The following is a 17,843-nucleotide window of genomic DNA, read 5'->3' as shown; positions in this document are numbered from 1 at the left end:
CCCAAAGCAATCTATAAATTCAACGCACTTCCCATTAAAATACCAACAGCATATTTCACAGACCTAAAAGGAGCTTTCCAAAAATTCATCTGGAATAAAAAGAGATCCCGAATAGCTGCAGCAATCTTGAGAAAGAAGGACAAAGTAGGAGGGATCTCAATACCAGATATCAAGCTGTTTTACAAAGCCACTGTTCTCAAAACTGCCTGGTACTGGCACAAGAACAAACATATAGACCAATGGAATAGAACAGAGAACCCAGAAATCGACCCAAACCACTATGCTCAATTAATATTTGACCAAGGAGGCAAGAACATACAATGGAGTCAAGACAGTCTCTTCAATAAATGTTGTTGGGAAAATTGAACAGATACATGTAAAAAAATGAAACTAGATCACCAACTTACACCATACACAAAAATAAACTCAAAATGGATAAAGGATTTAAACATAAGATGGGAAACCATAAAAATATTAGAGGAATCCACAGGCAGCAAAATCTCAAAACATATGCCAAAGCAGTATCTTCACCGATACAGCTCCTAGGGCAATGGAAACTAAAAGAAAATAAACAAATGGGACTACATCAAAAGAAAAAGCTTCTGCACAGCAAAAGAAAACACCAACAAAACAACAAGAAAGCCCACTGCATGGCAGAACATATTTGCCAATGTTATCACCGATAAGGGTTTAATCTCCAACATTTTCAGGGAACTCATACAACTTAACAAAAGAAAGATAAACAACCCAATCAAAAAATGGGCAACAAACCTAAATAGATACTTTTTGAAAGAGGACATACAGAAGGCCAAAAGACATATGAAAACATGCTCAAAGTCACTAATCATCCGAGAGATGCAAATCAAAACAACAATGCGGTACCATCTCACACCTGTCAGAAAGGCTATCATCAACAAATCAACAAACGACAAATGCTGGAGAGGATACGGAGAAAAAGGAACCCTCGTGCACTGCTGGTGGAAATGCAGACTGGTGCAGCCACTATGAAGAACAGTATGGAGTTTCCTCAAAAAACTAAAAATGGAACTTCCATTTGACCCAGTGATCCCACTTCTAGGAATATATCCCAAGAAACTGGAAACACCAATCAGAAAGGATATATGCACCCCTATGTTCATAGCAGCACAATTTACCATACCTAAGATTTGGAAACAGCCTCAATGTCCATCAGCAGATGAGTGGATTAAAAAACAGAGGTACATCTACACAATGGAATACTATGCTGTGGTAAAAAAGAAGGAATTCTTACCATTTGCAACAGCATGGCTGGAACTGGAGAGCATTATGCTAAGTGAAATAAGCCAGTCAGAGAAAAATAAACATCACATGATCTCACTCATTTGTAGAATATAATGAACAACATAAACTGATGAACTAAAACAGATCCAGAGACAGAGAAGCATCGATCAGACTGTCAAACCTCAGAGGGAAGGTGGGGGGGGGGGGGGTAAGGGGGGAAAGATCAACCAAAAGGCTTGTATGCATGCACATAAGCTAACCAATGGACACAGACACTAGGGGGGTGAGGGCATGAGTGGGGGGGTTGGGGAGCAATGGGGGGGAAAGGACACATATGTAATACCTTAATCAATAAAGAAAAAAAATAAAGTATCTCAGTTAAACTTCACAACAACCCTATGTGTTAATTATTGTTACTGTCTTTTACAAATGAGCAAACCAAGGTTCAAAAGCTTCTGACCTTGTCTAAAGCACAATTAGTAAAGGGTCCACAACTAGTCCTCAACTCTTAGTAACCACTCTCCTATGCAGCCTCCTGAAAGGCAGGTGTCTGTTATGGCCACTTGACACAGAACCACTTGCCAACTTTAACCGCTATTAAAGGGAAATGCTTGGGTCTGATCCAAATGTATCCGATTCCAAAATCAATGCGATTAGCCACTATACTAACCCAAAGTGAAAGGAGTGGGTTTGAGGTAAATCTAATACTTCTTGGTAAACCAACTAGATATGGGAAATAGAAAAGTGATGACTTCCTAGAAATAGGTGTCATTAACTAAAATAGAGAATAAAAAATAGCATGAAATGAGGTTTAAAAGGAGCATGGAAGAAAAAAGACGATGAAGTCATTTGTGGACACATTAAAGTTGAAGTAATGACAGACACTTAAGATACAGTGGCTAGGCTAGAAATATGTCAGGATGGACAGATACTTAGTAGTGTTTGAAGGCATGCATGTAAAATAATCAAAGGCCCTAGAACACGTATTATGAAGGCAACGTGGCACAATGGGTGAGAGTGCAAGCTCTGGAGCTGGACTGCCTGCTTTTATTTTATTTTTATTTATTTTTTAAATATATTTTTATTGATTTCAGAGAGGAAGAGAGAAGGTGAGAGAGATAGAAACATCAATGATGAGAGAATCATTGATTGGCTGCCTCCTGCACGCCCCCTACTGGGGATCGAGCCCCCTACCCTGGGCATGTGCCCTTGACTAGAATGGAACCTGGGACCCTTTGGTCTGCAGTCTGATGCTCTATCCACTGAGCCAAATCAGCTAGAGTTGGACTGCTTGCATTTAAATCCTCACACCAACGTGTAGTCAGCTGTGATCTTGGGCAAGTTTCTTGTCTTCTCTCAGGTCTAGTATCCCCAGCTCTGAGATGGGGGTTATAAAAGAACCTACTTCAGAGGATGGCCCAAAGGATCTAAAAAGGTAATACATGTCAAGCAAAGCATTCAACACATGCCTGTGTCCAATAAGTGTCAGCTCTTGGTGAGGAAGAGTCCCACAGAACATCCACATTTAAGGTTGGTGGGGAAAGAAAGCAGCCCCCAGAGGAATTGAAGCAGGGGCCGTCAAAGATTTAGACAGAAGCACCCGGAGAAGCTGAAGTTAAGGAAGATATATGAGTTCCGAGGCAAAGAATAACTGACAATGTCAAGTGCTGCGAAGAGGTGAAGAAAGAGAGGGCTGCTGAGCTAAAGTACATGTAAGCAGTTGGTGTCTTTTGGAAGAACAGTTTCAGGAAAGCAGTGGGGGCAGAAAGGCGAGACAATGAGTGCCCAGTAAAGAATCAGTGTAGACTATTCTCCAATTAGCCTGGCTTATGGAAGGAAAGAAAATGATAGGTAGTAACTTGAGGGGGAAGTGAGAGATTTATTTTATTTTGTTACAGAGGAAAGAAATATAGTGTTAATGTGTAGAGGGAAAGGAGCTGGTACAAAGGGAGAAGCTGAAACTACAGAAAGAGGGAAGATACTAGGATTGGACTAAGGTACCAGATGAGACAGGAGATGACATCTCAGGAAACAGGTGAAAGGATTAACTTGGGACAGCATGATACTATTATTGTTTTGGGTTTTGACTACTGCCTTCCCTTCTAAATAGTTCAAAGTGCTTATTAAATTAAATATTAATTTAAGAGATAGTGTTACAATATCTGTTGAGAGGATGCTGTTTTTCGATGGAGACACTCTCATGAAGATAAAATTATTTAACCAAAATCACACAGAGTTCAAAGCTAGAATGAAGACTCGCGATTCCCAGTCCAGGGCTCTCTGTGTTGGCCTCTGACACTTCCTGAACAGGCATTTGCTCACTCCCCAGTCTTTGTCCCTTGCCCCTACACAGGAAATATGTGCCGTAGATACAGAGATACTGAATATACACAAAAGTATAACTGGTTGTTAGCAATTTTCTTCTCTTTGGGGAAACCACCTCCAAAGCTGATGGGTACCTTACCATAAAAATTAAGGGTTGCAAGAACCTTGCAGAAGGGGCTTAATCCTTCTTATTAAATACAGGAAGTACTCAATAAATATTTGTTAAATGCATCATTTCTGCAGTTCTTACAAACAAAGATTTCTGAAGAAAGGTAGAGAATGGGAGTGTGAGTGGGTATGTGTGAGCGAGATAATTCTCAGGCCCCAGGAGACACTCAGGCTTCCAGAAAGAGTGAGGGGTAGGATTAGAACTGAAGGTATCATCACAGCGGGGACCAAATCACAGAACAACCTCTGGGTTTTTCTTAAAGTCAGCTAATACCAGTATACATTTTAATCAAGGGGAGAAGGGGAAATGACCCCTTTCCTTCCCACAACAGCAGAAGGTAATCAGGATCAGGAACTGGAGCCTTAACACAGACAGAGATTAGCTAATGACTTCAGTGAGGCCAAAGCAAGGCTGCCATGGGAAGAAAAGGACTTCAAATTGTGGTAACTGTTCTAAACCACTAATCTGAGGGATACAGGCAGATGAGGCTAGCAGAGAGGAAGTAAACTTCCAGTGACAGCCTTTCTATGTAGAAGAAAGCATGACAGGCTAAAGTGAAACAAAAAACTCTCCAGAATGTATCAGGAAAGCATGTGCTAGAATCTATCAATCCCATGATTATTATTTTTTTTTTTCAATTCTAACACAGCCAGGGGTATTAATCTCTAAAAAGCCACAGAAAGCATAAAGCTTTCTATTCAACTTGGAAGATGATTCATTAAATTAGCAATTTACAAAACCCTGTCAAGGTTTTTGGAAATTATTCAGTACTCTTCCAATGGGGTATTTACAAATAAGCTTTACTTGTCAATAAAGATACAGCTGTGGGAAGGAAGAAAAAAAAAATGTGGCTTAAGCCTAGATCTCAGAATCCAATCTAAATAAATAAACAGATCATTTTGATTTGGGAGGAAAGTCACCAATAACGAAACCTAAAACTGGTAAAAAATCAATCTATACACCCAAATGATTCTGGATAATAAAAAACAATTTTTTACGGTTTTTATTTTGTTTTGAATAGAAATTGATACAGATTCTGAAAAGAATTTGCTGAGGGAAGAAAAAACTTAATAGCTTCCTGAAAGCTTGATTTGATTTGAGAATTATATGAAAGCATTTTGCCATTCTTACAATGCAAACACCTCACTGATGCTATAACCAAGCACATCATTAACACAGGGCCAGGTTTTTTCATTCCCCTTCTCACTTTTCCTCCAAAAATCTCACTGACATTCTCCTGAGACCTAACCTCCCAAACAAAAAACGATATGACCTTCACCCCTCTCCTCTCATCCCCAGCACCCTACTTTAGAAAATGGTAAAATTTAGTATTAGATAATCAAAACTGTTTAGCCTTCATATATATATATAAAGCAAAAATTTGATGCTGATTAAAAAGCCAACAGCCCTGAAGGTAACTCTCCATTCCAGGTGAATAGCAAGAATAAAATAGACCTACAATGCACAGATGAGAAACCAGTATTTTCAAGGCCAGGATCAAATAACCAAAAGTTTCTTCCTCCCACAACCAACCGTCAGTCCTGGAGCCCCAGTCTATGACTACCACCAATCTTATGTTGTCCAATGTGAAATGCAACCATAGCATTACTTACTTGTCTTGGAAAACGTCCTGAGCAGTCAGTTGATCCTTTTTCTTGATGGCTTCAGTCAGAGGGAATAGGGTCTTTATTTTGGAGAGAGGAATCTCACAGTTAGCTGTTACCTCAGTGGGGGGATCCAGCATGTTTAGAACATGCTGCTGAACTGGGGGCAGAGGCTCCTGAGGATGCAGAGCTCTGTGCAGCAGGCACTGTGGGGAAAATATAAGGATTTTAAAACGCAAGTAAATGGCAAAGGCCATTTGAAGTCCAGTTGTCAAAAACATCGAAGAATTTTATACAAGTATTTATATTGATTACACTTAGACTACTAAAGCATTCACTGAGTCAGGCCTTACTGTTAAGCTTTACATTTCTAATTTTAGAACAAAAGTTGTTCCCCCTCCCTCATTATTTAAAGGAATTATAAGCATTAAAAAAAAAAACTCAAAAAAACAGGCACTTTCTCTCGTGCAGAAGATCCCTCAAAATTACAATGGACCCTAATATGGACCTGAGCTAGTTAAGGAGACTTTAATAAGTGAGTTAAGAGGGAGTTGAGGGTCTCTCCATCCACAGCCCCCACCCCCTCAGAAATAGGTCCTCCACTGCTATGTGAGGAAGAGTTTGCCTGAAAAAGCTGCATGGGATCATTTTCAGTTTGGGGGTTCAGAAAAGCCTATGTCCTGCTGTCACTGAGTTAATCCAGGACTAGAATACTCCTTCCCTTCGACCCTGGCCTATGCCTCCCCTTCCTCAGCATAAGTCAGCTCTGTTTTCAACTTCCTGTTCCCTTAATCCAATCTCCACCTTCCAATTCCTTTGGCCCAAGATTCAGAAATTCATATTTCATATTTCCCTGTATTTTAGTTACTCTTTAATAGTTTCATACTATAACCTCTTTATCTGACTTTTATGCTACCTTTAATTATGAAATTTTTGACAAATGTGGCATGGAACACTTCTTTCCTAATAGTGATTATTATAAACTTCATTAAAACTCTACTATTTGGATATTTAAAAAAGAAGAAAAGCCTGGAAAACACATAAAAGGAAAATCGGCTTTTTATTAAGCCTTCCTGAAAAAACAACAGCCTTTCTCCAGAAAGAAATTAAAAGCACCCTAACTTGACTTCTTTCTTTCCAAAAGCTCAGAGTATTTTTCTCTTTTAGTAGATAGAAGGTGACTTTCTTCCATTAAACATGTAGCGCAACTGAGGGGATTAAAAACATTTGTTAGTGACTGGTCAATTACCCTAATTTTTCACTCAGTTCTCTTTCATTTAAAAAAAGTATGATAGGTTCATCTTTTCTTTCTCACCTGAAATAATCTCTGAAATTGAGGATTTGGGATTTTGGTGGTTGGAAATAAGTCTTCAATGGTGTCTCCCTCTTCATCTTTCTTGACCAAGCTCATGGAGTCTATCAGAGCATCGACAGCACTTAACTGTGCCTCTAAAACAAGGATAAACAAAAAAGCAGAAAGAAAAATAGACTAATTCTATTATTTTCCACTAAAACAAATGCTTTCCACTCATAGCTATTCATAGCAATACTGGCAGGTTACACAGCCCTGGCTCTGCCAAATATAGTCTCTAGTTATGCAAATCACTTACCTTGGTTTTCTTATCTGTAAAAATGAGTTATTTAGAGTAACTGGTCTCTTAGGTCCTTCCCAGTTCTACCATTCAGTGAACTTTTGACAATGGAAATCATATCAAAAGCAGGAGAGGTTAGCCCTGGCCAGTGTGGCTTAGTTGGCTGGACATTATCACATGTACCAAGAGACTGCTCTCAGGGCACATGCCCAGTTTTTGGGCTCCATCCCCAGCAGGGAGTGTGCAGGAGGCAGCTGATTAAAGTTTCTCTCTCATTGATGCTTCTCCCTCTCCCTGCTTTTCTCTAAAATCAATAAAAACATATTTTAAAAAATTAAAAAAAGCAAAAGACTTTGTTCCAGAGGAATGCCACACAAACCAGACCACAGCCACACAAAACCCAACCTGTATATGGCAATTCAAAATATTCAGAATTCAATGAATTAATATTAAAAAGAAATTAGTAATTAAAGGAGAAAAAAATTTAAACAGCCCTGGCCAGTGTGGCTCAGTTGGGTGGGCATAGTCCTGTGCATTAAAAGGTTGCTGGCTCAATTCCCAGCACATGTCCAGGTTGTGGGCTCAATCTCCAGTAGAGGGTATGTGGGAGGCAGCCAACTGATGTTTCCCTCTCACATGGATATTACTCTCTCTCTCTAAAAATCAATACAATTTTTTAAAAAGAAAAAAAGCATTAACTTTATAAGGATTTAATATAACATATCACAGCTTAACAGGAAGACAACACTGGATCAGAGTGAGCAGATTCCTTCACAAGCCCCCCAAGTCAGAAGGAGCCCTTTCCTCTCACAAAGCTCATGGCACTAAGCACACTCCGCATATATGCACATTTGTGTTCATGTCTTATGCAAACACTAAAGATCCTTAAGAGCAAAAACATGACTTCCTTTTCTTTACGACTCTTCTAAAACCTAAAAGAAAGTGCTCCTCAATAAAAATCGACCTAGTCAACAACAATGACATGCCCCAAGGCAATGTGAATGAAAGGCAACTCTATCCAAAATGCTTCTACTTAAACTACCATGTGTCACTTTCATGCTGCTGATTCATACAGCAGTTCAGTTCCTAAAAGTTGAGGTGCTAGTTTTGGATCATCGAGTCACTAGGCAAAAGGTAGAAAAGAGTAAGTGGTTCCTAAAACATCCATTATGCTTCTGTCCGTTACTGCTACAAATTTCCCTTTTGAACAGCTACTACAGAAGGAGAGAGCGGGCAGCTATTTATCAGAAAATCTGCCTATCCCATTTTTGGACTTTCTAGGGGAGGCTTCAGGCACTGGCACAGCCATCACCATGGTCAGCTGGCTACGTAAACAACATAGTAGGTGGGACCTGTGTGTGAACATGCAGTGATGTTTCATTTGCCATTACAAGCTATCAGAACGTTATCAGGCCAGATCATTCCAGCACTGCACACCCCTACATAAATGTCTACTTGGGAAATATGCCAAACAGTTTTAATAATACATTTTTCCAATGGAGAAAATGCAAACAAAAATGTCAACTCACAGAAAATAAGTCAACAGGTCGAGAGATATTTAATATTTTAGGTCCTGGGTGAATGGTGTATGTCCATAATTTCTCAACAAAGTTCTCTTTTTTAAATGTTCTGCTCATTTAAAGTTTGGGGTTATTAAGAGGTAGGGATAGGCTACTCTAACACATGGGCAGCTCCTGCATGTTGAAGTCCACGCCTGGCTCCCCCATGATGCAGAAGGACTCATTTCTAGAAGATGGGAAAGACACAAGCCCCAGAATCCCATTTGTTTCTTGGCTTTTCTACTGCACACTTCTCCCAAATGGGCGAACCAAAAAACACACAGAGAAACCAGCTTTGAGAGTCACCTACTATTCCCTAATCCTACACTGACACAGAGAAAAACTTGTAAACTAAAACATCTACGTGTCATTTTGTGTTCTTTGTGGTATGTTCTCTACATCTGGCCCACTACTATATTTTGTTACAACTGTCTTAAACTGTGAGCTCTCTGGAAGATAGGATCTGCATCTGTGAGACTCATTCTGTGCAGCCCCTGACATTTGTAGCCAGAGGCTTAATAAAGGCCTTTCCACACCAAGCTCAAAGGAACTCCTATAAATGAGAACAGTGCGACTTAAACTGTTGCCGTGAAACTACAAAGAAAGGGCAAAGAGAAAAGGTAAACTCCAGCACTATCACTCTTCAAGTTAAAGTTATATTTTATGTAGGACACTAAAGTCCCAGGTTTGATTCTATATGTCAACTCCCGTAGAGGGCAAACCTGCTCACAACCAAAGAATGTACATCCATTTCTAGCAAGCTGCTTCCTAGATATAAATCCTAAGTCAGAAGGGGGAACCTAGAGAGTGTTTGGAGAGTTCAGGGCAAACGTATCCTTATTACTGGAAAAACACATGATGAACCACCTTCATTACTGTGTACGATGCGACTTGGACCCAACTAATTCCATCCTGTGAAACCTTGGCCCCAGCCAATGACTGTAGACAGGTGATTTCCCAAGAACAATTTGTGTTTAGAGCCAATTAGGGAGCAAAGTGGAAATAAACTCACCCGTGGGAGTGTATTTCTTATTATTTTTCAATGATGAAAACATGTATTGCCGCAAGTCTTCCATGAAAGGCAGCTGCACATACACCAAACACTAATGAGAAAGAAACGAGGTAAAAGCAAAAACAATCCAATTAATAAAAAAATATAAAACTGGTCCCAAATGCTGTGAAAGTGGCACAACAAAAATATTTCAAAAATCAGAAGGCCCAATGCCGGTGCATGGAAAGTACAGTGTTTTGAAATCTGTTATTAGCTGTACACAGCTGCAAAGAGTACAGAGAATATTAAACATGAAATACATGCTTCAAAGAAAGTCTACCAAAGAATATCCGGAAAATGTATGCCCAATACAATAAATGAGAAGAGTCAGGTTGAGGGAAGGCTGATGTGCAAGTCAAGTCATTTGCTGTCCCTTTTTCAGTTCTGCCACAGTCGTTCTTTGAGAAATAGGAAATGTAAGAAATGTAGGCCTGTATTTTAAATAGGACATCACTGGCCAAACTGACTTTCACAAAGATCACAAGAAAATCACATCCTCAATCTTTGTAAATAAAGACTGTTGTAAAAAAAAAAAAATAGAGGTAATCTATTCCTATTAGGTTCTGAGATTGTCAAAAAGGATGATAACCAAGAGAAGGTCACTGGATTGGGTAAACAGGAGGTCATGGTTAACCTTTAGTGATTTGATAAGAAGGTCCTTTACATACTTGTATTAACATATGTTCTTCCATTGCAACTGAACATGTGGTTCACAGGCCAGCAACATCGACGTTACTTAGGAGTTTGTGAGAAATATAGAATCCCAGGCACCACCCCAGAATACAGAATCAGAATTCATTTTTACAAGCTGCCCCAAGTGATTCCCACACACATTAATAGTTGAGAAGCACCTTTAGAATAAAGAAACTGAAGGGGGAAAAACCATGAATAAAGAGCCCTGTGGGTTTTACCTCATAGGTGTCTTTGATATGAGGAAAAGCCACGCCAACCTGAGGATTAGCTCTTCTGTCGTAAGCATAGCGAACTATGGCCACCATGGCCAATTCATCCAAAGCATGGATCAGGGAGGAAAGGGCCACCGCTGCTGCCTAGTAAGAAAGATGCAGCATTAACACCTATCCAACACGGGAGAGTTTTCACAACGGAACCACATACTCCTAAGACTGTGTTCTACTGTCTTCCTGTTTCAGATTTTTAAAAATTTATTTATTTTTAATCCTCATCCGAGGATATTTTTCCATTGATTTTTAGAAAGAGTGGAAGAAAGAAGGAGGAGACTGCCAACTGAGGTACATGTCCTTGACTGGAATCGAACCCAGGACTCTTCGGTCCGCAGGCTGACACTCTATCCACTGAGAAACACCAGCTAGAGCTCAGACTTTTTTTTAAAGTGAACCTTCACCCACTCCAAGGCCACACTCTAACCATTTGCATTTGATCACATTTACTTTACCTCTTCTGGCACTTTACTTCATCTAAATCCTCTCTCTTATCACTTCAATCTTCCTTATCTGAATTCATACCCTCACCCTCTACATAAACTCAAGTCTCAGCCTTCCTAAAACAAAATCTTCCTTTGTCCCCCTTTCACCATAAATTACTACATGTATCTTTCTTTCCTTTCACCTCTAAATTCCATGAAATAATCATCTTGTTGTTGACACTGCTTAGCACAAGATTGTTCTTCAATCTAATCCAGCTACTGACCTGTCTTACAGAAATTATCTTCTGAAGTCAGCCATGACCTCCTAATTGCTAAGCCCTTGGCTCTCATTCTACTTGACCTCTCAGTAGCATCTGACCATCCCCTTTCCCTGAACTTTCTCCTTTGTCTTCAGAATAACACTCTCTCCTGATTATTATACACTAGGAGCCCAGTGCACGAATTTGCACAGCACCACCCACCCTCGAGTTGCCTCCGGCTGGTCCCACCTTCTCCTGTCTCCCTGCTTCCCCGCTCCTGCCTCCCCACTTCCCTGCTCCTGCTTTCCCACCTCTGCGCCGTCTTCCATCTCTGGAGCAACGTCTTCCATCTCTGGAGCAACGCCTGAGGCGTAGGCAGCCTCCTGATGATAGGAGCTAATAAAGAGGTAATATGCTAATGGTCCCGGAGTGAGGTGTTACAGTGTCCAGGCTAATTTGCATATTACCTCTTTATTTGTATAGATTGTGAGCCACTCCTCCCTTGGTTCGTCTCCTCCTCCAACTAACTTGACACTCTGCTCTTGACCTTTCTCTCCTTCTCTTACTCTAAAGCTCTACTTGAGGATTATTTTATCCAGTCTCATGAGTTGATGAATCAAAAGTCTGTATATTCAGCTTTAGCACTCTTCTAAAACCCAGACTTATATTCAGCAGAAGTTAACAATGCAGTTAGGATGTGTTGACAATATATCCCAAAACTGCGTGATTACCAACAGGATCTGATTTAGGAGAAACCCCGGAACTCGGATTTTTAAATTGGAGGATTCACGTATTAGAGCCTATTGTGCTCTAGTGAATCTGTGCAGTACTGAGTGTTTTCTCCTAATGTCAACTGTTCTGATGGAATAATGGAATAATATCCGTTCACTAGATTTGCAGCCAGCTACCCTTCAGAAGTGAGGAGAAAGAGAGGATTAAGAGGACTAGATCTCTTACACCATCACCCTCCCTCTCACCCCAAATAAGCCTTCTACATCTACTAATTTTAAATACAAATATTTGGAGACCTGCTTCAGTAGTCTTAAAAAGACACTATATTCTAATCTTCCAGCTTAGATCAGCATCTCCAAGGAAATAAATTCTGACTTGGAAGCCACACAGAAAATATTTATGGAGAGGGCAGGTTCATGTGAGTGTAGGATGCAAGAGTCATGGGTTGTTAGTTAGGCAGAAACCAGCCGGAAAACAGAATCTCTTGGGAAGGTGGGGGAAGAGTGCAAAGAGATGGGGGTTGGAAAAGACAAATTTCTCAATGACAAGTGGTCCAGAGAGTCAGTGAAGCTCATCTCCAGGACACTAGAGCCAGTACTAAATGTCCAATATCCATAACAATGAAAATGTCAACCTGGCCCCAACCTTTCTGGGGACCCTGAAATCCCCATACTAAATGCATGTGTTCAAATGTTTTTTGTTTTTAACATTCGCCTGCTGTCCGATGGTAGGACTATTTCCTAAGGCCTTGTGCTCATACTATGACAAATTCATTAGTCATTTCTTCATTTTCAGAGTTAAAAGACAATGAATTTTCCCACTGCCGTTACAATAATTAATGTCATTTTAAACTATAAATGTCCCAAACAATTCACTTAAAATGACAATTTAATTCTGTGGCACTACCTCAAAGACCCATTGTCAACTCACCTCATCATCTTTTGCTGCAAAGACTTTTAGAACTTGATTTCCCATGAAATATTTCCTGTGGACCTACAAGAGTGAGGAGAGAATCAGTTATGATCCAAAATAAGTTATACATAAAACCATAATGCTACAGTTTGCTAAGAAATTCCATTCAAAATGTTCTTACTGAAAAACATTGACAAGTACTAGAAACAACATATTACCTAAGATTCAACAGAATAAATATATGAGCATCTAATATGCATCAACATTGTTCTGGGCATTTTAAACACAATAACGAACAGAATATAGATAGTCCTGAGGAGCTTAGGTAAATATTAAATTAACCACAGTGCAGTACTAACATACAGTGCTACAAGGACACAAGAGTAGTCTTCTAATACAGTATTACAGTTTGGTGCTACAAAAGCACATAAGAAGGGCATCTAGTTTGGTTATGAGGGCTCAGGGGAGGGTTCTGCAAATGGTGACACCTAAGTTAAGATTTAAAGGATGTGTTCAGAACTGAGATAGAAAGTCTGGCCACAAATATCCTGGGCAGAGATAATAGTGTGTTAGTTTAGAGTGACATAAAACACAGAAATATTTGGGGAACTGCTTCTTAAGTAGTACAGTACCACAGTGCAAGGGGAAAGGGGGAAACTAGCAAGATTAGCAACAATCAATCATGAAATCTCTTATCAGCAAAATTAAGTGATCCTAAGAGCAATGAAGAACTGCAAAGAGACCAGAGCAAAGAACTAAACAGAGGGGCAGCACTGAAGGAAGGGTAACCGAAGCAAAACAAACATACACCAACACTGTGTGTTCTTTTGCCCCCTTTAGTTACTCATCTACCACAGTATCAAAGGGGTCAAATATGAGAAAATGAACACTGCAGAGTTGCCACCTGCACCTATTGAATAAGATGAGAACTTCTCTTTCATCTAGGGGCCCTTGTGCCTGAAGCTTATTTATAAGAACATGCCATATGCTGTATAAGGCAAGGCTTCTAAAATGTTCTGGGTTTCTTTTGCCCTTCCACCTCTAAAGCTGAGAAATTATGAGCACTGTCATAGTAGCTCAAGACTAAGTCTCAAATGTATGGGTGTGAGGCCCAGGTAACTCAAATTCCCTCCATCTCCACTTCCATTCCCCGTTTGAGAACCATTATTTGAAGAAATATGGGAATAATCCTATATTTTTAGTTTGCTACATTTATATAGATTTGTCCTCCTATTAGAATTTGTAATAGTTCTTGATTGATTAAAGAAGAGCTAATGAAATCTCTTCCCAAGGCACCTAAATGACTTTTCAAAAGACAGCCAGACATTTAGGGGAAGTTCTGGCTAAATTCTTATCCATCTGTAATTACATATCCAGAACACTGACAACTTGGAGAAAGACAAATCGAAAGGACTCTTGAAAATTTTAAAAAGAAAAGTAATTCACATTTCAAAAAAAGAAAAAAATAACCCAAACCAAAAATCCTATTTTATAGAATGAAAACTATCAGTTCAATCCAGAAATGTTAGTTTCCCTCACTGTAAGGGAATTTGAAAACTACGTGATTTTATCAATTTAATGATAATTACTCATCTGTTATAAGGTGCATGCTTATACTTTCTTAGTTGACAAGATGATGTGCATACATTTGTTAAGATAATACACAAAAGCAGGTATGTAAAACTTAGACTATTCAAAAATGAGGCTATCCATCTGGTGGGCAGATTACAACTGATCAATGGCATAAGCTTTGGAATCAGAGACCTGATTCAAAACCCACCTCTACCACCTTCCAGCGAGGTGACCTTGGACCAGTTTTTTAACAGCTCTGAAGCTCAATTTCCTAATGTATAAAATACATATCATAGCACCTACCTAAGAGGCTCATAAAAGAATGAAATGGAAATTTACATAAAATGCTTAGTATAATGACAGGAGTATTATAATCACTCGATAAATGATAACTATTATATTATCTTCATAGTACCTCTCTGAGATTATACTTAAGATAAAAATAGTTTAGAGCTTAAAAACAAAAAGTCAATTTAGAAAAATAATTCATGACTTAAAAGTTAATAAAAATCTTTTAAAAAGGTGACAGGATTAAGAAAAACGAAAACAACTCATAGACACAGACAACAGTACAGTGATAACCGGCAGGAAAGAGGAACGAGGGGAGGTAAAAGAGGGTACAGGGGGGATAAATGGTGATGGAAGGAGACTCGACTTGATAATACAATACACAGATTATGTATTATAGAATTGTATACCTGAAACCTACATAAGTTTATTAATCAATGTCACCCCAATAAATTCAAGAAAACGTTTTTAAAAAAGGAAAAATGTACTTTTTGTTCAGCTCATTCTTCCTTGCTTTGCCATTCGCTAAACAGGCTCCCCCAGTCCCAGCCAGGCATAGATGATTTCAATTTTTTGAGTTCTGAATTACACTTGCAGGGTTTTTTTTTGTCTTATTTTGTTGTTGTTTTTAATATATTTTTATTGATTTCACAAAGGAAGGGAGAGGGAGAGAGAGATAGAAACATCAATGATGAGAGAGAATCATTGATCAGCTGCCTCCTGCACACCCTCCATTGGGGAATCCAGCCGTCATGTGCCCTTGACTGGAATTAAACCCTTCAGTCCGCAGGCCGACACTCTATCCACTGAGCCAAACGGTAGGGTTGCAGATGTTTTGAATAGGTCTTTTCTACCTGTCTGGAATTAGGAAGACCACTTTCCAATGGGCCAGTTTGTACAAACAGGTCTGACTAAAGGTTCTGTTTCACTGAAAAGACTCATAAGCACTGCCATAATAACCAATAATTTTAAGTTTCCATACCTCCCAAAGTGAACTCACTTTGGGAGGTATATAAAGCATATTTAGTATAATTTGTTAGAAAATTATTAGAGATTCTCAAATCTCAAAAAGTATTCTTACCATTAAAATCTCATCAACTTTAAGTAAATCTCAATTTTCAGCTTATGAGTCTTAAAAATGTATCTAACAACTGGCACATATCATGAAAAAGATTCTCCCAACTTCAATGAATTATTCTAAAACTGAATTACACAGGGACTTATGCTTAAGCAATATGAAGAAGTTCAAACCCAATATACTGGGTAGTATTTATTTTTATTATAATTCTCAATTGAGTTCATCTAGAATAAAAAAAAAACTTCATCCCTACAGAGCCTGAAAAGATACATTTTATACTGATTAATTTTCATTCACCTCACAAATAATTTTATCTAAGATATCCAGGAATCTTTAATAACCCCTTCTAGGGCAGTATATGGTATCTCAGGGCTTCAGTGAATTACTGCATTTCCCACTGTGTCTATTTTGTGCTATCTCTGCATTGGTATCTAAAAAGCATATGACATGAACAAATTTCACATCTTGGACCTCTTTGCTGGGCATTGAGATGAAAGAACTAGATACTGTTTCTTTAAGGCTACTATGAACTATGACTGACAGCAAAGCTAAAAAGTGACTTTCAATAACATCTACTCTTCTGACTTTTCTCCAGCTTGATTTTTTCTTCAAAAATCAAAAATAGTGTCCTGGCCAGTTTGGCTCAGTGGATAGAGTATCAGCCTGCAGACTAAAAGGTCTCGGGTTCAATTCCGCTCAGGGAGCACATGCCTGGGTTGCAAGCTCCATCCCCCCGCTGGGGGCACAAGGCAGCTGATTAATGATTCTCTCATCATTGATGTCTATCTCCCTCTCCATTTCCCTTCCTCTCTGAAATCAATAAAAATATATTTTTAAAAAATCAAAGATAGGGACACTAACTCCCAGACTACATTTTAGAAAAACTAAGTTAAATAAACACATTATAAATAAAAGGACCAATCAAAATCACACCATCTCAAATAATAACAAGAAAAAAGTCACTTATTTTGTTTATAATTAGTAAACTAAGTCCTGTACCTGAGAAGATCTACAAAATCCCAAAACAGAGAAACACTTCCCCTCTGATTTGTATTTCATTTGTTCCTCATCCACTTTAGAGAAAGGAATGATATCACTCCCATAGCGGAACCCTAGAGAACAAGAGAAGAGCATCTGTTAAGCATACGGAGCCTCATTCTCTATGAGCTGAAATTAGCCCTCCACATACACTAACAATACATGCACACTCCAGATCAAGCCTCCACATACTATTCCCTAAAATCAAATTTCATCCCTTGTGATGAACGGAGAAGCAGCAGCAGATACACAAACAACATCTACAAAAAGAGTCAATTAAAATCCAATTACATTTTTTAAGTACATATTCTGCAATTTAGTTGCCTAATGATTACCCAGCCTAGAGGAAAGAATATAGCCAATGCAATAAACTAGTTATTCTCTAAAGATAAACCATGGTTGACTAAAATATAATCATGATTTGTAAACAAAATAACATGAACATATTTCTTCAGAAACCTGGAGAACCACAGAGAAAAATGCCCACAGGAAATTTTCAAAACAGAATGTTCTCAAAAATGCATACAAGTGCCTAACGGAAGAAGCCAAAACTTTTCTATTTAGAAACATTCAATTGATAAGTTAAATATTTTTCTGCATTTAAATTTATTTTATATCTGGGATTGTATTGTCTATTATTTTTTTTTTCTATTACTTAGGTTGCTCATATCAATAAAGGCTCTTGGTTTCTTTTTCATTGTTAATCCTCATCCGAGGATATCTTTCCATTGATTTATAGAGAGAGTGGAAGAGAGAGGGAAAGACAGAGAGAAACACATCGATCGGTTGTCTCACCAGGGCCTGGGCCAGGGAGGAGCCTGCAACCGAGGTATGTGCTCTGCCTGGAATTGAACCCAGGACCCGTCGGCCTGCTGACCAACGCTTATCCACTGAGCCAAATTGGCTAGGGTGGCTCTTGGTTTCTTAAAAAAAAAACAAAAAACACACAAACCTCCCACTCTGACCAAGGCCTCTGCACTATGGAAGGTCATGCTCTTTCAATATGTAGTGTTATATAT

At 38.9% G+C, this 17,843-nt stretch overlaps 1 protein-coding gene across 2 annotated transcripts in view; it reads right to left on the bottom strand.

Annotated features, from left to right (window-relative positions):
• Positions 1-17,843, bottom strand: part of XRCC5 (X-ray repair cross complementing 5) — an 81,801-nt gene that overhangs the window by 47,641 nt on the left and 16,317 nt on the right. For both annotated transcript variants that reach the window (XM_081095419.1, XM_081095420.1), the window contains exons 9-14: positions 16,786-16,898; positions 12,867-12,929; positions 10,472-10,609; positions 9,522-9,612; positions 6,674-6,807; positions 5,368-5,564 (exon numbers count right to left, since the gene is read on the bottom strand). In XM_081095419.1, the coding sequence (XP_080951545.1) occupies positions 5,368-5,564; positions 6,674-6,807; positions 9,522-9,612; positions 10,472-10,609; positions 12,867-12,929; positions 16,786-16,898 (736 nt within the window). The remainder of the gene's footprint in view (positions 1-5,367; positions 5,565-6,673; positions 6,808-9,521; positions 9,613-10,471; positions 10,610-12,866; positions 12,930-16,785; positions 16,899-17,843) is intronic.

The sequence above is a fragment of the Myotis nattereri genome (genome assembly GCF_964212035.1).
Source record: "Myotis nattereri genome assembly, chromosome: 7".
Lineage (NCBI taxonomy): Eukaryota > Metazoa > Chordata > Mammalia > Chiroptera > Vespertilionidae > Myotis > Myotis nattereri.
This window is presented reverse-complemented; position numbering and strand designations above follow the sequence as displayed.